Raw genomic sequence first — 22,994 nt, forward strand, 5'->3', positions numbered from 1 at the left:
TCCCCCGCCCCCTTCTCGGGAGAAAGTCAAAGAAGGAACTCAGGCTGCTGGAAAGGCCGGCAGGGGCCGGGACTGTGGGTTTCAGGGTAGAACCGTGTGTGGAACGGGACAGGGAGCTGTTAAAAGAGTGGGGCTGTTCCGGAAAGTAGTGGGGGGGAGGGGATCCAAAACTAGTACCTAGTTTACTCATTATCGAGCCTTCCCCCCCGCTTCTCAGCCCCCAGAGTGGGACTCCAAGGGACCCAGGGAGAATGGGGCAATGGTGCGGGGGACCTGAGGATGAGCTTCCCGGCCTTGCCATGCAGGACTTTGGCCTAGCCCACTTTCTCTGTTACTTTTCGCACCTTGTCTGTTGTCGTGTGGCTAAAATAGGACGATGGGGACCCAGGTCAGGTTCCAGACTCCCTCCACTGCCTTCTGGAGCCAGGGAGTGTTTGGTGAAAGGGGGAGGCCAGTTGGTAAACAAACAGGTTGTCAGAGGGTTGAGCGATTGGAGCCCACGTACCCTATTTGAGGGGCCAGGAATGGTTGGGGAGGAAGAGGAAGAGGAAGAGGTAGGAGGTAGGGAAAGGGGGAGGAGGCGGAGCTTTGTCACCTGTCACCTGCTCTGGCTGAGCCTAGGGCGGGCGGGGGACCGGTATAAAGCAGCGGGCGCCTGTGCCTGCTCCACCTCATGCGCACTGCCTGCTTGAGTCTGTTCTGCCCCCTCCCCACCACTTGGCCACCACCATGACACCGGACATCCAGGCCCCTTTTTTCTTCCTGCTGCTGCTATTCCAAGTGCTTACAGGTGAGGGGCGCAAGGTGGGGAGGGGATCTTCCCAGCCTTTCTGTGGGTTTTGCTTCCTGGGAGATGGCATCCAAGAGGCAGAAGTTGCAGACAGGGGTGGCCCAGTCTGTGCTAGAATAAAGAATAAAAGAGTGAGGCTAAGGACAGGCTGAGAAGAGACAGCCCTCCAGGAGAGTGGGTGCCAGGGGCAGGAGAACTTCCTGAAAAGAAGTCTGGAGGGGGTGGGGGTGGAGTCAGGAGAGGTAAATCTTAGGAGTGGAGAAACCCGACAAGCCAGGAGCAGAAAGATATGGGAAGAAGGAGGGAGGCTGCCATTAGGGAGGGTGGAGGAGGGCTGACCTAGGGGCCACTTCCCAAATATTCCTGGCATTACTTCTTCAGATGCCAGAGAATGTATTTTCTCCGTGTGCTGATTTGTCCCCCAAACCAACTCTGTAACCTCAACTTCTGACAGCTGCCACCAACCCTACACCAACAATCTTTCTTACAGTCTCTGGTACAAACGCAACGACTTTGAGTATCCAAAGCCCTGCCTCAATCTCTGCTGCCTCTCCGGTCCACGGTGGCATCTCATCCGCCAGGCCCAGTGGCGCCTCACCTCCGAGCACCAGCCCTGCCTCAGGCTCGGCTGCCCCTCCGGTCCACGGTGGCACCTCACCCCGGGCCACCACTGGCGCCCCACCTCCGACCACCAGCCCTGCCTCAGGCTCGGCTGCCCCTCCGGTCCACGGTGGCACCTCACCCCGGGCCACCAGTGGCGCCTCACCTCCGACCACCAGTCCTGCCTCAACATCAGCTCTCATTCCAGCACACAAGAGCACCTCTTCCAAGGTTACCATGACCCAAGCCAGCAAGGGCACTCCATCCTCAGTTCCCATCTCTGATACTCCCACCATTTCTGCCAGCCACATTACCAGGACCATTGCCGGCAGCACTGGCAATTATAACCAGAGCATAGTACCTCCCACCTCCTCCAATCATACGACTTCTCAGCAGTTGCATATTCGGGTCTCCCTGTTCTTCCTGTCTTTTCGCATTATGAACCTCCAGTATAACTCCTCCCTGGAAAATCCCAGCACCAGCTACTACCAGAAGCTGCTGAGAAACATTTCTGTATTGGTGAGTAGCTGCCTTTCCTCCACCGTGCTCCCCTGAAGCAGCCTTCAGAGCTCTTTGAAGACCTTGCATCAAAACTTAATCCTTTCCCTCTCACCCCAGTTTGTGCAGACTTATAAACAACAGGATTTTCTGGGCCTCTTAGATATCGAGTTCAGGTACAGTTCTGGGTGTAGACTCTATGTGGGATGGGTGGATGTTGTCTTGACTGTGGGGAGGGGCTGGTGCGCTTGTGGTTGCGGGGGGTGGGTGGTGTGCTGACCCAGAAGCTGGGACCCATGGTTGAGTTGCCTGTTTCTCTCTGACCAGGCCAGGATCTGTGGTGGTAGAATTAACTTTGGCCTTCCGAGAGGGTACCACTGCCCACAATGTGGAGAGACAGCTTGGTCAGCTTGAAGCAGCAGCAGTCAAATATAACCTGATCATCAGCGGAGTTAGTGGTGAGACCACTTCCCCAGCTGCCAGCCAACACCACACTGCCCGGGACCCTCTCTCTCTCTCCAGTATCTGGATTCCTGCTTTTCCTCTTGGCACTAATAAGGGGAGGGTCACCTTTGAGAGACTGCTCTGACCGCTGCTTTTCCTTTTAGTGCGTGACGTATCATCTCCTTCCTCTGCCCAGTCTGGGTCTGGGGTGCCTGGCTGGGGCATTGCCCTGCTGGTACTGGTCTGTGTTCTGGTTGCCCTGGCCATCATTTATCTCACTGCCCTGGTAAGTGCTCAGTCCCCAGCCCTGACCATAGTCCCTCTGCTAGAACGAACCCCCATGCCCCCCATTGCCTCCTGTCTCCCCAGGTTGTGTGTCAGTGCAGACAAAAGAACTATGGGCAGCTGGACCTCTTTCCAATCCGAGATGCCTACCATCCTATGAGCGAGTACCCCACCTACCACACCCATGGGCGCTATGTGCCCCCTGGCAGTACCAAACGGAGCCCCTTTGAGGAGGTGAGGATGGCGGAGGGAGGCAGAGGCTTTGGCTGGCAGGGGTTCTGAAAGGGTGCTGGGAAAGCCCAAAGAACTTAGAAGAGGTGAGAGTGACAGTAGGCAGTGAGGGCCTGACAAGGCTGGGGTTGGAGGTCAGGGGAGTTCTGGGGGAAAGGCCTTGGGAAGAGACCATGGAAGAAGGGGGACGGACCTCAGTAGGGGGTGCCCCCACTGCCAGCACTCCCAGAAGAGCATTCACTGCTCCGCTGAACTGGTGCCAGGGCTGTTCACTGGGATGCCCAGAGGCGAAATGAGTGGGGCACTGCGCCCAGGGGACCCCTTCATGGAAGGAGCACCTGTGCCCCAGCTTGTCTCCTAAGAATGGAGGGTAGATTGAGACAGGCTAGTGGGGAGGAGGGGGTCTCTGAATTGGGGAAGAAGTCTCACCAAGCCAGGTGAGCCTGGGTGAGGGGGAGGTTCTTGGGAATCTCCGGAGAAGCACAGACCCCTCCTCCCTCTTTCTTCCTTTCTCTCCAGGACCTAGTAAATAATTACTTGGCCACCTGGGGCTGGAAAGCCACTCCGAGTGGGGGAGGGGAGAGGAGTTTCCTTTTCTTGACCCCATTTTTTCTCCCCCCCTGGGGACTTCCTTCTTCCAGTTTTACAGACACACACACACCTCCTTGGGCTGGAGGAGCAGAGAATGGAGGGGAAAAGGGGCAGGAGGGGAAAGCAGGGGGAGCTGATAAGAGCCAAGGGGAGGGAGTGAAGGGGAGCAGGAGGAGGAGGAGGAGTGGCCCTGTTTACAGTCACCTGGCTGCTGCTGGTGACCAGCCGGTGCTCTCTCCAAATTAACCCTTTGAGAGCTAGTCAGGCGCCTGGACCATTCACCCCAGCCACGGGGTGCCATCCAGGGACCTTGGGGAGGAAGCTTCTCCCAGGAAAGCTTCTGCCCCTCACCCTGGATCCCTTCTCCCCCTCCCTAGGTTTCTGCAGGCAACGGTGGCAGCACTCTCTCTTACGCGAACCTGGCAGCCACTTCCGCCAACCTGTAGGGGCACGTTGCCTGCTGAGCATCCAGCCAGTGCCCGACCGCCTCCCTGGGTTTCTTCACTGCTGCAGCCCCCGCCTTGCCCCCAACTCTGTTCTGGGCTGGTGAGCTGGGCGTTCAGGTGGGCTGCCCACAGTCTCCCTCACAGGCCCCACCAAGTCCCTTAACCCATCTTAGCCCTGGCGAAGCCCATCCGAGCCCCTGGGGACAAGCCTGAGGCAGTGGCTCCCAGGAGGACTGGCCGGGACAGCTCGGAGATGTGAGTGGGAACCTGAACATGGCTGAATAAAACTCGGGCCTCCTCTGCGCTGACCGCCAACTTGTGATCTGTCTTCTGTGACCTGTTGATAGAGGGGCGGTCAAAATATGTGTGAGGGGGTCTGGAAGAGGCCTTGGGAAAGGAGAGAGAGGAAAGAAGGCCTGAAGGAGTGGGGTTCACTTGAGAAGTAGGTGACATCGGGGCGCAGGAGTGCTTGGTGGAAGAACTCGAGTCACCTCTGTCACCTCTCCCGCATGGCTGGTGGCGCAAGAGGAGGGAGGAAACGAAACCCGGCGGCTGCATCGGCCAGCGTGACCCGGCTCCGCCCGCACGCCCATGGCTCTCCCCTTTCCCCGGGCCTGGGTTTCATTCCCGCGCCCTCCTCTCCTCTTGGCACGGTGCCCCCAGGCGGCTCTATTCTTAGCTGTCCGGGTGTGAAGTTAAGTCCTCGGGCGGCGATAACAGCTGCAGAGTCAACAGGGCCACGATAAGCTCCATGTCATATCCGGGGGCTGGCACCGGGCCCGGGCCCCTCCCTGGCCGCCCCGCCCGCCCCGCCCGCCTGTGGCTCTGGGGTCGGCTACTCAGCACCCTGGGAATGGGGAAATCGTTCTGGTTCCCTGATCCTTTTGGGCCCAGGCACGGGGCCCGCCCCCTCAATCGCATTCCCGCAGAGCCTGGCGCCTCCGCCCGGACGCCCCGTCGCGGGGCTGACGCAAACAGCCACCGGAGCGAGGCGCCCCCTGGCGGCCACGATCGGCTCGGGCCTGGGCTGGGTACAGGTGTGGCAGAAGGCGGGGAAGCGACGGGCTTGGGGACCTCCTTCCCTCAGGCGCCAGATCCACCGTGCACCCCTGCTCTGAGTTATAAGCAGGGAACCCTCGATCCCCGCCGCCCCCCCGCCCCGCCCCGCCTGCCACGTCCAGCACAGAAACTAAGAGGAATGGGCTCAGGGAAGGCAAAGACATCACAGGAAGGCCTGGCATCACAGTTTATTGTTTATAAACCATGAAAGTAACAGCTGTTGTTTGACACAGGCCTAGCAGTGCTCACCGCAGGGGGAGGCAACAGCGGGCACCAGAGGCCTTGCCAGGCCCAACCCAATGGGGACACTCAACCTCAGCTGGCTCCCCAAAGGAGACTTGGCACATTGGCATGGGTGCAGGACAGGTAAAGCATGCAAGAAGGAGAAGAGGGGGATAAGAGGCATGCGGCTGGGGGTACAGGGACCCAAATAAATAAAGCAGGATGATAGGGTCCCTTTCCCCTCACCAGGAAGTGCCTGGGCAGTGTCCAGCCAAAAAGCCTGCACGCCCCAAAGCTGTAGTTCAGCATGGATGGGTCAGGGAGCTTGGCAGGGCAGAGGGCAGAGCTGGGGAGCATGCCCAGTGTTCCAGGTGCCTTCCCTCCCAATCAGCCTGGGGAGGAGCACAGGGCAGGGATGGGGAAGGGGCTGTCTCCATGACTCGGGTAAGATGCCAAGGGCAGGTCACGGGGCAGCGACGTGGGAGTGGGAGCCTGGATTAACAGGCAGTGGAGAGAATGGGGGACATCCAGAGAGGTGAGCAGAGGAGAGTCCCTCGGTCAAGAGAAGGCCCTGGGAAGACACAGACATAGGGGAAGGAACAGGACCACATGGCAGGAAGAGTTTGAGGGAGAAGCTGCGGGAGGAATAACACAGCTTCAGGAGGCTTGGAAGGCCAGGGCCCAGGAGAGGCTTGGAAGGGTCAGTCCAGCTTGGCAAAGCCCCCGATGGTGACCTTCCTCTCGGGCTTAGTGCCCACGGGCTCCTGTAGCTGTACCGCACCACCCCCAATGAAACAAAAGGCAGGGCACACAGGTCCCGAGCAGTCCAGGGGGCACTCCAGGAGCCCTCGGAAGGACACAGCATCCAGGAAGGAAACCCGACCCCGTTCGTAGTCCAGGCAGATGCCCAGGCGGGGCGGCAGTGGCACTGTGCAGCTGGCCGCCGGGCCATCCCTCCCTGTCAGCCCTGCATTGGAGCTGGCCCCGGCCCCCAGCAGGATCTTGCCCATGCCAATGGTTAGGAAAGCGAAGGGTGGCGACGCCTCCACGGTGGCATCCTCGGCACCGCTGTCATGCCCACTGTCCGGGTCGTACCTGCAGGGGTGGGCGTTGGGTAGGAGGACGTTGCGGGGGTGGAGTAAGTGTGTGGGGGAGGGGGTACCAGAGGGCTGAGATGTTGGAAGGATGGAATGCTGGGGAGCAAGTGGTTCAAAGGATCGATCTGGGGCGCTTCCTTGGTGGCACAGTGGTTAAGAATCTGCCTGCCAACGCAGGGTACTTGGGTTCAAGCCCTGGTCGGGGAGGATCCCACATGCCGCGGAGCAACTAAGCCCGTGCGCCACAACTACTGAAGCCCGCGCCGCCTAGATCCCGTGCTCCGCAGCAACAGAAGCCACCGCAGTGAGAAGGCCCGCGCACCACAACGAAGAGGAGCCCCCAGCTCGACGCAACTAGAGAAAGCCCGCGCAGCAGTGAAGACCCAACGCAGCCAAAAATAAATTAAAAAATAAATTTTTAAAAAAAGGATTGATTCTGGGCATTGAGAAGAAAACATGTTGAAGAGACAGGGGTTAGAATATAGGGCTGGGGGTTTGGTTTGGTAGGAAAGGGGTGTTGAAAGGAATGCACATTGGCCAGAGAGGTGGGGGAAGGGGAAGAAAGACAGGGTATTGCTAAAGCACATTGAAGAAATGCAGAGCTTCCAACACAGGAAGGTGGTGAGGAAATGGTGCTGGGACATCATGCTGAGAGAGCATTTTGAGGGTTAGAGAATCCTGGAAGGATGAGGGGTTAGTGACTAAGGTACTGGGGAGAGGGGGAGAGCAGAGAAAGGAAGCTGGGAAGGTGGATGTTGGGAGATGAGGGCGGATCAGTGCCTTAGATGAAGGATGTTAGAGGGATGCAGGGTTTTGGGGACCATAGGGTTAAGAGGGAACTGGTGTTGAAAAGAAGGCATTTTAAAGAAATGGGGTACTGGGGGATAGAGTGCTGGGGAGGAAGGGGTCAGGGAGAAAAGTATGTATGGGTGGGTGATAAACAGGATGTCGTGGATGAGACAATATGGAGATGGAAAGTTGAAGGGAAGAATTTTAGGATGTTGAGAAAAGATGTGGGTGAAGGAGGTACTGGAGGGAAAAGGCTTTGTGGAGAAAAGATGTTGGAAATGGGGTGTTAGGGAGAAAGGACATGGAGACTTGGAGAGATGATGTTTTAGCCTGAGTGACAGATGGAGGGAAGTGGAGATGGCTCCCTTTACTAGTGTCCCTTTCCCCAGCCACTCCGAATATCAGTCCACAAAGCTCTTTCACTGAGCCCACATTTCTCCAGACCACAGCCACCCCCCCAGCCTGGCTCCTATTACTTCCTCCTAATCTCCTCCCAGCTCCATCCCAGCAAGTGTGTCCTCCCCTTGCACACCCCCACCCTGTCCCCAGCTCCCCCACCCAGGTCCCCAAACCCCCATCCCTTCCAGAGAGGCCTGACCTGGGGCTGATCACATCGGGGGCACCCTGGAAGCTTTCCTGAAGCTTGCTCTCCAGCCCGACGCCCACCTTCACCAAGTAGGAGGCTGGGTCTACGGCGCAGGCCCAGTAGCTGCGGCCCTGGGTCACAGCCACATCGCCCAGGACCACATCCACGCTCAGGTGGCAGCCCGTCAGTAGCCGCTCAGCAGCCAGCAGCAGGGGCAGCCCTGGAACACTCCGCACCGCTCGCTGGTCCTTGCTGATGGCCAGCCGCTCTCGGCTTGTGCCCCAGCGGCCGTCGAGGAAGAAGTGCAGGACTGGAGTTGGGGAGGGTTGAGACAGAAGGAAGGACTTCAGGGACAAACACTGGCACTGGGGGGACCTTGAGGTGTTAGCACAAGACACTGGGAGATTTCAGAACATGGAACGAATTGCCAAGGGATGGGCCGGGGGCTCTGGGGAACAGGGCCTGGAGAACTGGGATGGAGAGCATAGGAAAAAAGAAGGGGCATCCCATCCCAAGAGGGCATGGGACCACAGGAAGAGTTTTAGTGATGACTAGTGGGCACAGAAATCAGTCTCCCAGACCCAGCTGACTCGCTATGCTGCCTCCCACCCCTTTCCCATGGCTGCGCCATGGAGGGTCCCCACTGCTGTCCATTCCACCTGGTGACATCCCACCACCATCCACCTGCACTTTCCAGCCCGCACTCTGGCGCTCTTACCTGGCCCTTACACTTAACCCCTAACTCTTCTGCCCCCTACTTGGGTGGTGATGCTTCTCTATTATGCCTACACCCCGGAGTCCCCACTCTTTTCTGGAGAGTCACTTTATCAACATTTATTGAGCCCTTACCATGAGCCAAAAACTCAGCTAAGCCCTTACACGTTATCATCTCACTTAATTCTCACAACAACCTTACGAGATTAAGTATTGTTACTATCCCTACGGAAGAGGAACTTGAAGTTCAGGGAGGGTGAATAACTCTCGTAAAGCCACACAGCCGGCAAGAGGCAGACCTGGGACTTGAACTCAGGCAGTCTCGCTTCAGAGCTAGTGAGAGTGACGCACTGTGTTATGCCATCTCCCCGGGGCCCACCCAGCACCAGCTGTCAGTGCCTGGGTCCCAAGTGTACCCTGTGCTCACTCACCGGGCGCCGGGGGCGTGTGCAGGTACACATCTTCACTGTACTCGCCGTAGCCGGCCTTGTTGCAGCCACGGACACGCAGCACGTACACAGAGCCTGTGTCAGGGTTCTCAAGCAGGGCGCTGGTGCCCCTCACCTCTTCCCGCCGCTGCCAGCGGGTGGGGCCCGGCTGGGCCGGCACATCCGTGCGCCGGAACTCAATGGTGTAGTGCCAGGCAGGTGGTGAGTGGGGGGGCAGCCGCCAGCACAGGAAGATCTGGTCGTAGGCAAAGGTGCGCTGGGTGTCAATGACCGGAGCCTCGGGCACTGTTGGAAGAGACAGCGGGGGTCAGTCAGGGCCTGGCCGCGGGCCTGGCATGGAGGGTGAGCAGGAAAAGGGAAAGCAGCGGGAGCCGGGGGGTGAGTGTGAGTGAGAGGGATCTGGAGAGGACAGCTGTCTGGGCCCTGGGCAGGGATGGGCAGGGCAGAGCCCGCGGGGGAAGGAGAGACAGGAGGCCTGGCGAAGTCCCGGTCTGCCACTCCTTTGCTCTGGCCTTGGGCCAGACACATCCCCTTTCTGGGCCTCAGTTTCCTCCCTGTCAAATGAGGGTATGAGATCACATGGTGTCCCTTCTTTCTATGACCCTTTTTATTCTATGAATAAAGAGGAGCCCCAGGGAAAGGCAGGCAACGGCCACTGAAGCCCAGGCAAGAGGGCACTGAACAGGAAGGGGGGAACCGAGTGGGAGGGAGATAGATGCAAGAGTCAGCAAGACAGAAAATAGGGGACAACAGAGGGCAAGCAAAAGCTTGATGGCAGGGGACAAGGTCAGGGGGAAGAGAAGGAAAGTCTAGAGGGCAAAGGTCACAAGAACAAAAGGTCAGAAAGGCAAGGATTAAGAAAGGAAGGCATAAGAGAGACAGAGGGCACTGGTCAGGGGAGAGGAAGGCGGGGATGGGGTCTGGTCAGGGCAGGAAAGAGAAGGAAGCCATGAGTGGGTAGCTGGGCTGTGTGGGAGTGGCAGGGCAGGGCAGGGGGCCTGGTGGGGGGCAGGACCCCTGGGGCAGGGCCGCTGACTTGCCTGGGGTGCTCCGGAGCAGAGTCCGCGGTGGCCACAGCCTACAAACAAAGAGAGGGAGAAGCGGCGCTGAGCGCGGTGGGACGGTGTGCTTGGGTGGGGTGGGCTAGGTGGGCAGGGCGGCTGGCCAGGCCAGGCAGGGGGCTGGGGAGTTCCCCGGCGGGCGCTGCCCCCCGGGCCCGCTGCTGGGGAGGAAGGGAGGAAGGCTCTAATTGGGCACGGGGCCTGGCCATCTCCTCACCTCGCAGGAAGTTAAGCTCTGTCAGCAGCTTCATCTCACGCCCCACGTCCAGCTGGCAATGGCGGAAGGAGGAGCTGGCAGCTGGCCGGAACATCTGGAGGGCCTCTGTAGCTCGGGCAATCCTGGGATGGGAGCAGGCAAGGGTCAGGCACTGCCATCTGGGCAGCCACCTTTCCCCTTGATTCTGCCTTGCCTGCTCCTAGAGCCTTGGTATCTGCTGGGGGGTCTCTTCCCTGTCCATTCGGGCAAACTGATATCAGTGTGGCCTGGTGAAAATCCTCAGGACCCAGCTCTCCATCGGGCATTACTCTCGACATTGCCTTATACATGGACTACACCCACGACTGTCCCTACCCCGCAGGAGCCCATGCCCCTGTGCCATGCCCCTGAGTACCTGTTGTGCAGCTGTTTGGCTGCTTGCACAAAGCAAGGCTGGTCTGTTTCCTTAAGAACCTCCTGAGCGTAGCCCACCAGACCTGAGCCATCCAGCAGGCTCCGGTGCTCCTGGATCTGGGCGCTGAGACGGGCCAGCCGTTCCTGCTGGCACTCCTCAATGGCCTGAAGCAGTGATGCCCGCTTCTCCTCCAGCACAGCCCCCAGCCCCCGCACCAGCTGGGACACCTCCTCCTTGGCCTGCTGACCACTCACCTGCCCAGAGAGCAACATTTACTATCTTCTTCTTGAAGGCAGCACCTGCACCAGACTCCTGGGGCACCACGCCATGGCTAGGATCACAAAGGATCTGGGGAAATCTTACCTACCCATTCTAATAGGGCAGGTTCATGGCTCCAAAGGCTCCTGTACACCCAGATGGGCTCCACTCCTGACCATTTGTGCTAACCTTGCTGGATGCCCACACCATAATCAATCCTGATCCCTTAAGGACTCCGCCAGATAAGAGGCCATGATTACACTAATGTCCACCTGTACTGTACTAACATCTTCCAGCCTCTGTGCCATCCTTATCGCCCATCCCCATATCAGCTGATTCAAGCAATCTGGCAAAAGGTACCAGAGCCACCGCCTCACCCTCCTTGGTCCAGGGATGTGCACCATCCTCAGCAGGCAGCTGAGCCTGAGGGCATCTGAGCTCCGTCCCTGGGGCTTTTCAAGCTCTCCCTCTCCTGGGTGATAGACACCCTGTCTCCACTGTAGCCTTGGGTACCACCTGGCCTGGGGCACTATTGTTCCTGATGACCGGGTTTAACCAGAACCTCGACATATCCATGGACCCTACATGGGCTTCCTGAGCTTGCAACCAGGTGATTGGGCTGTGCGCATCCACACCCCCTTCCTGCTCCCACTCCCAGGCAGGGCCCAGGGCCCACCTCCGTGCCCTCCCTCACCTCAGTGTGCCTCACGGTCTCCTCCAGCTCACAGATCTGGGTCTGTACTGTGTCCTGGTTTCCCAGGATGTATGTCAGGCTCTTTGTCAGCTTGTCCTGAGGGGGAAGAAAGAGGTGGGCATCACACCCGGCTCCAAAGAAGCCAGCAGTTCAGAGGAGGTGTGAGAGGGTGTGAGTGTGGGTCAGCACTGGGGTAGAGTGAGGCGGGGTCCTCACCTTGAGGGCCTGGTAGGCACTGAGCACAGGTGTGATCTTGTGGCCGCTGTGGGTGCGTCGCACACGGCAAAGTTGGCATACCAGTCGTTGGCATGTCTTGCAGTAGTGGGTCACCTCTTCTTTGTGATCTGGGCACATCAGGCCCTAGGGACAGAAAGAGCAATGAGACAGTCAGCCAGTGGTGTGTGTAAGGGTGCTGACCTACCACAGAGCAGTTTGGTGCCCTCCCTCTGCTGGCCCAATGTGGGTGGAGAGGAGTTCAGCTGGTGGTGCTCCATCGCGCCACCTGGTGGTACACCCTGGCATCAAGGAGAGCCTTTCCTGCAAGCTCCAGGCATTAGCCTTGCTTCTCCCTTCGTTTACCTCACAGAAATGTGTGGTAATAACAATAATGATGGTAATCTTAGCCTTGGGCTTAATAACTAGCCTTGGCTATCTTGTTTACTGCTGTAGCCCCAACGCCTAGAATAGCACCAGGCACATAAGTGCTTGATAAATATTTGTTCAATGAATGAATGCATAACAGACCGTTTTAGTGTATAAATAACCTTCACAAACATTATCTCAGTGATCCTTTCAACAACCCTGCAAGCACAGATATTGCAGGGCAGATATTATAATCCTCATTCAGCAGATGAGATGGAGGCTCAAAGACGTTCAGAGATTTGTCCAGTGCCTTTTTGTTACAGAAAAAGGAGCTCGGCAATGGCAACCCCCTGGTCATCTCCTTTTGGAAGCCCAAAGTGCTGGGCACGCCCTCCCACCCAGCACCACCATGCCCCTCCCTTCCCAGGCCCTGCAAGGGCTGGCTCACCTTGGGGCGGAAGGAGAGGGTGGGCAGGGTGGGCTCATGTTGGGCCTTCTGGGTGCCCCAGGGGTGGAAGAGCTTGAAGCACTCGTTGCAGAAGGTGGCGCGGCACTCAGTGCAGCCCTTGGTGGCCTCTAGTGGCGGGGGCTTGCACAGCTGGCACAGGATGGCGCCACCCACACTCACACTCTGGCGGTACCGCTCCACCACACGCTCCAGGGTCAGGTTCCGGAACAGCCCTGCCAAGCCCCGCTCCCCCAGCTCCACATCGCCCTGGCAGGCTGGGCACGGAAACATGATCACCTGAGGGTGCAGAGCACCTCGCTTCCGCCCGGGGTATGTCCCAAAGCCTGTGGATGGGCCGGGAAGTAGGGAGGTGAAAATTATAGCTGGCTCAGAGTGGGGGAAGTCTTTTCAATTAAAAAATTAATTTCTATTGTGCCAGAGCGCAGCTCTCATTAGAGCCTGGATGGGCAGTATCTCCACCCCCTGAAAAACAGACAAATGCCCTTGGCCAGTGATGGACCCCTTCCATCTTCCTGATGGACATCCCAGCATCCCCACCCCCACCCCACAGGTGCCAGCCCCACCTGACTTAAGCAGTCGGTCCAAGCGGTCTGGCTTGGGGAGAGTTCTGCGGGAGAGGCGGGGACTTCGGGTAGAAGGGGTGGAGGCAGGAGAGGTGGGCTCAGAGCTGGGGTCCCCACCATGGCCTACGTAGCCCTGCTGGCCCAGCACCTCCCGGGCACAGGCCTGGCATACATTGTGGGTACAGGGCAGCACCAGTGGCTGCTTGTACATCTCTTGACACACTGGGCACAGCAGTTCCTTCTCCATGTTCTTCATGCTCGTCTGTGGAGGGACCAGGAGGTTGGATCAGAGCTTGGACACCTGGTTATATCTCAACAGCCCCTCAACTGCCCCTTAAAGACCTAAAGGGTCTCAGGAATGGACAAGTACAAGGGACCAGACAAGTTATGGATTTTCCCCAGCACAAGCCTTGGCCTGGTTCACAGGCCTTCCCAGCTCCCTGTCTCTTGCTTCTGTTTCACTCCTGCAGAGCTACAGACCTGAGGAGGAGGGATGGTTGGAGCTCGGGTCACTCCAGCCTCAAGCCCCACCCCCTTCACTGTCCCAGTCCCAGCCGGACCTGCAGCCCCTCTCACCTGGCCTTTGCCCCTGTCCCCCCATCTCCGGGCCGCCGGCCCCAGGCACATCTCTCAAGGATACAGCCCATTCTGCAGCTCGGTGCAGACCTCCGCCCCCTTCTCTGGCACTCCCCTGCCCCCCCTCCCCCGCGTGACTCCTCCCTAAAGCCAGGCTCTCTCCATCCTCCTGCTCACCCAATCTGTCCTCCTGCCGCGGCTCCAGCCTGCAGCCGCCCTCGGCTCCATTCCCCATCACTAACCCATCCGGCTCCTCCTAACCCATTCCCTTTTGCCCCCCACCATCCGGCCCTCCAGCTCCCTTCCCCGGCGTAACCCGGCCTGCCGCAACCCCCTCCCCAAGCAAGGGGGAAAGGAGCGCCCCGCCTACCTGCCCCCTCCCCACCGGAAGTACCCCTCCCTTTTTTGGTGGCGGGGGTCCTCAAGCTATGCCCCACCCCCACACCTCACCTTGGTCCCTCTCTTCGCAGCCATCCCGGTCAGGGGCGCAGCTGACACAAAGGAGGGAGGGACACGGAGGGAGGGGGAAGGAAGTGGTGGGGGGGAGCAGGGCTGGCACCGCCCCTGGGAGAGCCGGGCCCGGGTTGCCATGACAACCGAAGGCTCAGAGGCAGCCCTGAGTGGGGGTGCGGTGGGGTGGGGTCTTGCGGAGGGGCCCAAATTGGGAACTGCACCGTGGGGTGGCCCTTTCCTCGCCCCCCGACCTGTCCTCAGTTTTCTTGGAAAATATCCAAGCTCACTCACTCCCCCTCCTCATAGCATAGCCCCGTTGCCCTGCAGCCCCAGCCCCGCTGCTCGGCTGCAGGCTACCCCAAGCCACCCGCTGCGTCCGGGTAGCTACATGTTCCTCACACCCCATTAGATGGACGCCTTCACAGCATTCACCTCCCCGCTGCCCCCGGGATTACCCTCTCATACCTGCATCCCGACCCTCCCAGTCCTTTCTGCCATCACCCGCCCCCTGTCTACATCCCAGCAACTTGCGGGACCCCCACCTGTTCGAGGTCCCGGCTTGCCCGGGACCCCTATACTCCCCCTCCCCTTCCCCTCGACCCCACCTTAACTCACACTGATGCGGACCAGTGCATCCATGATGGAAGTGAAGGCCTGCATATCCTCACCCTCAGCCATGGTCCTACCATGCCCGCCCGCCCCCGTGTGCCCGATCCCGGCTGCGGCTGCGAACCCCGGGCTTAATGCAGGAGCCCGGTGGGGATGTGGGGAGGGGTGGGGGTGAGATGTCACTGCGCATGCTCCAGGGACCAGCCTCGAGCGGCGCTGGTCGAGGTAGGAGGTGGGAAATAGTTTTTCCCACGTGGTTCTCAGAAGGCTGTCGAGTCGGGGGGTGGGGTGGGGTTGGCTGGGTAACATGGAATCGTATTTGAGGGGGAGCCATTTCTTATGTTCGAATTCTTCCTTGGCTTCTAATCTTACTCATACAAAGCAGAAGGATAGTTTCAGAGAAAGATGGGCTCCAGAATGGAAGGACTAGATTTTGGTTTGGGCAAGAGTCCAGGGGAGATATCAAGGCAATGATCATGGGGGAGGTGGTCTTGAGGAACAGGCACTAAAACTGACATAATTGACAAAGAAGACAGAAGTGGTCTAGAGGCTATAGTCCATGGGCCCAGTGACTTGAAGAGTTAAGTGCAGCTTGCACTGAGAGGCAGCAGATGCTCTGGGTGCGGGGAAGGGCGGGGGACGAGGGTGGTGGCCAAGGACGCTCTTGGACGCAATATTTCCTCCCTGCAGGAAGAGGGCGCTGCATTCAGGCGCCGAGAGGGAGAAAGAGTAAGCCGTCGGGGAGAAGCAAGTCCACGTTGGGGGCTGACGCATGCGCACAGCCAACCGTGCCCGGTTCGGCTCTCCTCTTGTACAGAGGCACGGATTGGACCCAAGGGCAGGGCATGATGGGTAACAGGACCAGCGGGGTCCCCCAGCGGGCGGACTAGTAGGGGTCGGATTTGGGCGGATCAGCTTTCGCGGTCCTCTGCCCGCAGAGCTGACGTGTCCTGGGTTCCAGACGACGGGCATTTCCACGGGGCCGAAGGGTTCGGGGCGTCCGGGGCTGAGGAATTCTTGGGGGTTGCCGCGGGGTGTGGGGAGTTGGGGAGGGTGGCCGCAGTCCCGGGAGTGCTTGCAGGTGGTTGGGCCCTCGAGTTCCCGGACCTGCCGAATCTGCCTGCGGCTCCTGGAGGGAGGGCTGGGCCTGACTCTGCGTCTCTTCTCCACTCCAGTGGTGGGTACAGGCACCTCGCTGGCGCTCTCCTCCCTCCTGTCCCTGCTGCTCTTCGCTGGGATGCAGATGTACAGCCGCCAGCTGGCCTCCACCGAGTGGCTCACCATCCAGGGCGGCCTGCTTGGTTCCGGCCTTTTCGTCTTCTCTCTCACTGTATCCTTTGTGCGGGGGAGCGGGCAGAGGTGTTTGAGGGTAGGAAGGGTGGTGGGCCACGCGGGCTTGTGCCCTTCCCGTTAGCCACACATCTCTGCCCCCATTGCACGTCCTACTCCTTAACTCCCTCAACCCAGGCCTTCAATAATCTGGAGAATCTTGTCTTTGGCAAAGGATTCCAAGCAAAGATCTTCCCTGAGAGTAAGTGAAAATTGGGGGTTGAGTATTTGAACCCTCTCCAGTAACCTCCCCCAACACGGTACTGAATTTCCAGGTACTTAGTCAGTAAAGTTTTTTTAGGAGGAAAAAATATGTATATTAAGACTGTCTGGAGACAGATGATGCTTTTGGATGTAGCACTTTATCTAGCTCCCGGAACTGGAGCTAGAAGAGAGGGCCTCTGAAAGCAAGAAACTCAGTTACTTCCTGGCCAGTTCCCAGGGAAGGTTTGAGGGGAACAGGCAGGTTTGGGCCTGTAATGAATACATCCAAGAAGGGATGTTCTTTGTTTCCACCAGAAAAAGAAGAAGAAGGGCCAAATCAGTTGAGGGGTTCCGAGGTGAAATTGACCCAAAATTAGTGAATTCTGTTTATTTGAGATGATTGTGAAGAGCCTAAGTATTAGATACACCAACTTTCTGTGTCAGCAGGAATCCTGACCAAATTAGAGTAACTGTCAGATTGTTTTCCTTTTGAAACGGTTCTAATCAAGAATTGATGATTCAGTTATTTATGGGGAATTAAGTTCATAAAGCCAAGTAGGCGTCAAGGCCAGATCACCTAAGGGATGCCACATGCCCCAAATTGACAGCAGATGCCATCTCTTGTGAAGCCTTCACCTGGTAGAACAAAGATCTGTCACTGTGGCCCTCGTTTCTTTGTCCTCCTTATGTTTTGCTCTTTCCACCTGGTGCCTTTGTAGGCTTCCAGAGCTCCTTTCATACAGCGACTTCAGAACTTCTCTCTGTTAGATTTTATTTCTAAGTGTACTGTCTTCATTTGCTTCTGAAAGAAACCTTTGTAGTGGGGCAAGCTATTTGGCCCTCTTCACCTGCCCTGCCCTCCCCAGCTGGGCAGGTGGGATTGCCCTTCCTATCTGCCCTCCCACCTTCTCTCTAGTCCTACTCTAGATGTCTTGAGACCCTTTTCTACCCCCATGGGTGTGTGTATCCAGACACTCTGCTCTCCAGCTTATGTCCAGGAACTGAGGCCCTTGACTTCCATAACTAGCCAGCCAGGTTAATGAATTGATCCCCATTGGCTGGCTTCTGTTGGAAAGGCCTTGACCCTCTTCCTCAAATGGGAGCAAGACTTGCCCTTCAGATTCTGCTGTCACCTTTCCTTTTCCTTTTTATTGGAGGGAAGCCAGGATAGGGAAGTTAAGTGATATTTGGGGCAGAGCTGGTAATGAGCATGCATCTCCTACCTCCTTGTCCTGGGCATCAATAAGGCGATCTGAGGTCCTCCTGCTGTTGTCATGCCCTTCCCCTCCAGTTCCCCCAAGATTCAGAGGGCCCCAGATTTCTTCTAGACTCCACATATGAATGCCTGGTGTTTCCATTCTGACCACCCTTCTTGTCCCCTCTTGCTTCCCCAGTTCTCCTCTGCCTCCTGTTGGCTCTCTTTGCATCTGGCCTCATCCACCGAGTCTGTGTCACCACCTGGTAAGTGCGTGACAGCTGAGTAAGGGGTGTAGCATCCTGTCCTTTGGCACTCGATCCTCCTGTGATGGTTCCAGATTTCACCATACGTCCCTCCCACTCTGTGTTGTGTCTCTGTCCCCTTCCCCGTTTTCCTAAACCTGATCCTGGATTCTTTCTCTCATGCTGGTGTCTGTCTGCTCTAGGAGGCACCAGGCTGGCAGCATGCCCACTGATACCATGACCTTTCTCCTTCATCCTGTAGCTTCATCTTCTCCATGGTTGGTCTGTACTACATCAACAAGATCTCTTCCACTCTGTACCAGGCAACAGCTCCGGTCCTCACACCAGCCAAGGTTACGGGCAAGGGCAAAAAGAGAAACTGACCCTGAATGTTTAATAAAGTTGATTCTTTGTAGCTCTGTGAGCTCTGATATGCTGTGGGCCTCTCCTGCCCATGGCTGCATGGGTATGCAGAATGTTGGGGCAGATGGGTACTTGCTGTTTTCAGACCTTGGGGATGGTGGGGTTTCCTTCCTCCAGGGTTCATTTTTACCAAATATTTATTGAGTGCCATCAGTGCCAGGCACTTTGCCAGGCACTGGAGTGGCATATACTTGTGTAAGAGTCTCATGGAAGAAAAGTGCATGAATGATCGGCAGTCTTGCCCTTTGGGAAGAGGGGTAAGGACTGCAATGCAGGAATGCCTGCCCATCGGAACTGGAATAGATCTTGGAACAGAGGAGTAAGGGAGGGAAAGGCCCCTCACCCCTACACCTCCCCATGGAGTTCCATTTAACCTGTGAGCGCATTGTTACTCTGGCTCCCCCCCCCGCCCCCGAGCAAATTGAGCCCCCTGCCCCTTCTGCTCCAAGTCTGCAGGTGGGAATTCCCTACTGATGTTGCCCTCCTGGACCCATCTGTTCTTCAGCATGGATGTATGCCCGCGTTTAGAAAGACTCCCAGGTTGATCACTGTCCCTGTCCTCTTTGGTCTCTGCCTTCATTTTTCTCCTCTGTCTCATAGCCAAGGAATTAAGAAACTTCCTAAGTTTTAGCAAAGTGTTGAATACATAAAACGATAGGAACAAGGCCACCAACCTTGGAGCCAGCCTTAATGGAAGTGAGGGATGTGACTTCTCAGGTCCTACTCTGTCCATGCTCTGCCATGAGGAGTGCCTCTCTGTCCAGAGTGTCTGTCCTCTGGGGCACCTAGGCACCGTCCCTCTTGCTGGGTGGTGTGGGCTTTAGGGTGCTTACCGTGCCTTGGTCAGCTTTGTATTCTCCACAGTGCCTGATAATGGGCAGTGAGGACTGGTGGGTTGGTTGAATGAAAGAACCTGTCCTTCTAGAACAGAAAATCCTATACATGGGATGTGGCTGAGTTTGGGAATGAGACCCAATGAAGATGAAGAAGTGAGTCCAAGGAGTTCTGGTCCAGGATTAGAGGCTCCCCCACCCCAAACCCCCATTTGTCCGGACTCCCGGACCCTTTCTCCTCTCTATGCCTCAGCTGAGGGAGTGCTATGCAGTTTACCCACATTGCCTGCAGAGGGCGCCACAAGCTCACATCTTCCTCCAGGAGAGTCGCAACACTCCCCTGCCTGTTGGCCCTGAGGGTTGGGAGGGTTGCTGCTGGGTCTCAGGGTTCTTACTGAGTCTCTCCAGTGGAAGCCAACTCTTGGAGGACCCAAAAGACTGGCCCATTCGGAAGGGCTGAAGCCTGAATCAAGTCTTCTTGCTCCTCCAGTCTGGGAATGGAGGCTAAGAGAGTTCAGTGGAGACCAGAGCCTTCCTGAGAGGGAATGGTAGCTCTAGGCTCCAACTTACCTGGTGATGGTTGGGGGGTTACCGTATGTGGGACCCTTGTGGAGAGGAAAGGTGTTCCAAATGGGTCCTGGACCTCCGGGGAGGCTGGGTTAGTTTTAGGTCTCGCTTTGTCAAACCTAGACTTTCTCCTGACCTGGAGTGGGAGCATTGGGCAGAGGGCCAGGTCCCAGCCCAGGTGATCATAGACACAGCTGGGGGATCTGGCCACCTCAGGGCACCATGCCTTCTAAGATAAGAGCTTGGGTGGGGCCAGGTTAGGGGAGGACAGGGGAGAGCCCGAGCAGGTGCCAGGACAATGTTAAGGGATCTGGGCACCTGCTGCCACCCACTACATAGGCATCAGGGACAGTATGTGGCCAGGAATAATGACCCCTTGCTCAGGGAATGGGTGCCTTTACCAGGCGGTTTGGCGCCGACCTCAGCTCTCCACCCAGCCTATCCCTGGGGTGCCTAGCTGCCGGCTGCCTCCACCTGACCTACCAATTAACCCTGGGAAGGGTATCCCAGACACCAAACACCATCATTAAGTAAGGGGACGTGAGGCCATCATGGCTTCTGGAGACCCAAAGGTGAGAAGGGCAAAGGTATTAACCTCTTGGCCCCGGGATGCCTGGGTCTCTGCGCCACCCCGGGAGGCTGGAGGCCTAGGGGAGAGAGGGGCGGTCTGCCCCTGGAGGACAGAGGGAAGCCAGATGTTTCCTTCTGCTCCCTCACACGTGGCCCTGACACCCGCCAGCGCCCGCTGCCTGCTCCGGAAACAGGAGTAAATAATACAGGGTGAGGGGGCCTTGGATGCTAGTGGGGGGGCTGGCGGGAGAGGGCTCCTGACCCAGAGGTGCACTTCTTGGGGCAGAAGGTGATGCCACCTAAAAAGAGGGTGGTGAGAAGGTGAGATGAGGGGGCTCCCCTGCCCGGGCAGAGGCTGGACTCCTCTCGGGCTGGCACTGACATGAAGGGATGCCTGGCATTTAGGGCATGCCAGAAGGTTGCAGGGGCAGGGCAGACAGGGAGGGGGAGTCTGCGCCAGGCCTTGGCTCCAGCCCTTTCCGGACCTTATTGTCCTTGGTGAGAACAGGACGCTGTCCCGTTCCCACTGCCAGGCCCCCCACCTCTGCTCCCCAGGGGCTCGGGAAGGATGTTGGGAAACAAGAGAGGCCAGAGATTGGTAGAGACAGAGATTCTGAGAGACACAGAGACAGATACAAAGGGGAAAGTTTCAGTCAAAAGCAAGTATTGAAGCTCATTGTGAGCTTGAGCGAGCGCTGAGCGCTATGGGAACCGTGAAAGAATGGGAAGCTGGAGGCCCTGCCCTCAGGGACCTCTGGACTGGCCTGCTGTGCGCACACTCCCCCTTGACTTAGGGTTACTCACAGAGCCATCTCCTAAGCAAACAATAGCCAGAACCCTTGTGCAGGCACAGTTGGTGGCACTTAATTGCTTCACCTCAAGTACGTTTCTTTTCCTCCCTCCCAGCGGGCTGGAAGTTCCTCCGGGGACAAGGCCAAGACCATGCTCCCAAATCCCACCTCCCTACCCCCTCAGGGCTGAGAGCAAGCTGGCCACCAGAGATTGCACTATAAGTGCTATCTGGTTGAGCTCCCGCCCTGGCAGAGGGAGAAGCCCCCTAGTTGGCCCTAGAATTAGGCACTGCATTACCTGGGGTGGAGGGCAAAGTGTGAACTGCCTGCCCTGGGGCAGGAAGCAGGCTTTAGAGCTGCCCTCACCTCCACCCCGTCCCCGCCCCCTGCTTCCCCTGGGCCGCAAAGAACCAGCTATTCCCACCCCAGCCTCCGCATCCCTGGGGGCTCGGGGTGGGCCTCCTTCCTTCCAACTCTCCTACCTGGCCCCACAGTTCTCAGCAACCACTCCCCTGGGAGACAGATCCTCTGAAAGGTGGAGAGAAGTCCAGGTCCCTTCTGTCTACTGAGGTTCCAGATGCACTTCAAAATGAAGAAAAACTGAGACACGTTTGAAATGTGTACATTTGACAAATTAACACTTTTTAAGACAAAATTATGATACAGTATAATCATGCTAGTCGCAAGGTCATTACAGGATTTTTAGAAATGTTTCCCTTCACAGGGAACTGCAGGCCCTACTTTATAATGTAAAGTTCTATGATAATGGGCATATCAGAGTCATTGTAGGATTCTTTCTACTTTTGTATATATTTGAAAATTCCAGAGTAAAAGTTAAATCATTTGTACTGTAAGTCCCTTTTTTCTGTTCTGTGGGAGAGTGACATTGTGACTGAATGAAACCACACTTGGAGATAACCTCAGAAGCCTACATTTGAGGCCCTGTGTGACAATGAGCCCTGAGCCAAATGGCCCTTATGGTCTTCGAGGAGCCCTTCTCTGAGAATTCCACTCACCTCAAATAAGCTGGACATGTTGCCCCTACTTTTAGGCTGAGGCACTAACAGAAGGGACTGAAAAGTGGGATTCCCTTCTGCACAGGTCAGGACCCCACAGAAAAACCTCCCACACACCCCCATTCTGGGTCAAGAGTTGCTGTGAGGGCTGACCTCAGGCTGCTTCAAGGGAATTTCTGGGACTGAGGTGCATGTACACCGGTGTGTGAAGGCCTAGGCTAACTCTCCAGGTAGATCCCTCCCCATCCTGCTCTCAGCCTCCAGCCCCCATTTCCAGCCTCTGTGACCCAGGCCTTTTTCTGACTCAGACAGCTTCAGGTTCTAGACAATATGTGGGGCAGTAGCAAAGAGCCCAGGTCTTGAAATCAGACAGCCCTGAGTTCTAGTTTTGGCTCTGACACTTACCAGGTGAGGGTCCTTGGGCAAGCTGAGTGATCTCTCTGCACCTTAAATTCATCACCTGTAAAATGAGGATAATAATACTTGCCTCAAATTGTGGCAAAGAGGATTGGAATTAAATAACAACGTAGAAGAGCGTAGCATAGCGCTTAACCTACTAGGCATTTGACAAATGTCATCTTCTTCTCCCACGTGATAACAACCATGACCTTGTCAGCCAACTTAGTGCTTTACAGATATTCTCAGTTTCAACACTTACATCATCCTTATGAGATTGATATTCTTACTCTGTGTGGTTAATTTTATGTGTCATCTTGGCTGGGCCACATTACCCGGATATTGGGTCAAACATTACTCTGGATGTTTCTTTTTTTTAATATTTTGGCCGCACCGTGTGGTGTGCAAGATCTTAGTTCCCCGACCAGGGATCAAACCTGTGCTCTCTCCAGTGGAAGTGTGGAGTCCTAACCACTGGACCACCAAGGAATTCCCACTCTGGATGTTTCTGTGAGAGGGTTTTTGAATGAGATTTACATTTAAAATAGGAGTACGGGGCTTCCCTGGTGGCGCAGTGGTTGAGAGTCCGCCTGCCGATGCAGGGGACACGGGTTCGTGCCCCGGTCCGGGAAGATCCCACATGCCGCGGAGCAGCTGGGCCCGTGAGCCATGGCCGCTGAGCCTGCGTGTCCGGAGCCTGTGCTCCGCAATGGGAGAGGCCACAACAGTGAGAGGCCCGCGTACCGCA

The 22,994-nt window shown here is 57.0% G+C and overlaps 3 protein-coding genes across 5 annotated transcripts; 2 read left to right on the forward strand and 1 right to left on the reverse strand.

Annotated features, from left to right (window-relative positions):
- The first annotated feature begins 606 nt into the window (after positions 1–606).
- Positions 607–4,183, forward strand: MUC1 (mucin 1, cell surface associated). Its single transcript, XM_007108914.3, has 7 exons — positions 607–790; positions 1,281–1,909; positions 2,009–2,064; positions 2,216–2,346; positions 2,497–2,618; positions 2,702–2,851; positions 3,817–4,183. The coding sequence occupies exons 1-7, from the start codon at positions 730–732 to the stop codon at positions 3,883–3,885; spliced, it is 1,218 nt and encodes a 405-aa protein (XP_007108976.2). The 5' UTR covers positions 607–729; the 3' UTR covers positions 3,886–4,183.
- A 777-nt stretch (positions 4,184–4,960) lies between these two features.
- On the reverse strand, positions 4,961–14,746 carry TRIM46 (tripartite motif containing 46). 3 transcript variants are annotated; one of them, XM_007108883.3, is made up of 10 exons: positions 14,684–14,746; positions 13,040–13,301; positions 12,456–12,799; positions 11,642–11,785; positions 11,426–11,521; positions 10,474–10,727; positions 10,080–10,201; positions 8,784–9,086; positions 7,651–7,948; positions 4,961–6,261 (listed from the first exon to the last, which is right to left on the reverse strand). In XM_007108883.3, exons 1-10 carry the CDS (start codon positions 14,744–14,746, stop codon positions 5,868–5,870), a joined length of 2,280 nt encoding a protein of 759 aa, XP_007108945.1. In that variant the 3' UTR covers positions 4,961–5,867. The 3 variants fall into 3 exon arrangements, with proteins under 3 accessions (XP_007108945.1, XP_054938181.1, XP_054938182.1); XM_055082206.1 differs by lacking the exon at positions 14,684–14,746 and adding an exon at positions 14,066–14,144 and having other exon boundaries at positions 5,127–6,261; XM_055082207.1 differs by lacking the exon at positions 7,651–7,948 and having other exon boundaries at positions 6,102–6,261.
- Positions 14,747–15,434: 688 nt separating this feature from the next.
- KRTCAP2 (keratinocyte associated protein 2) lies at positions 15,435–18,065 on the forward strand. Its single transcript, XM_024116230.3, is given in 6 exon segments — positions 15,435–15,484; positions 15,486–15,529; positions 15,853–16,007; positions 16,145–16,208; positions 17,605–17,671; positions 17,913–18,065. Coding segments are annotated over 6 exon segments (486 nt in total). The 5' UTR covers positions 15,435–15,449; the 3' UTR covers positions 18,034–18,065.
- The last annotated feature ends 4,929 nt before the right edge of the window (positions 18,066–22,994 follow it).

Source organism: Physeter macrocephalus, unplaced genomic scaffold, assembly GCF_002837175.3.
Source record: "Physeter macrocephalus isolate SW-GA unplaced genomic scaffold, ASM283717v5 random_40, whole genome shotgun sequence".
NCBI classification, from domain to species: domain Eukaryota; kingdom Metazoa; phylum Chordata; class Mammalia; order Artiodactyla; family Physeteridae; genus Physeter; species Physeter macrocephalus.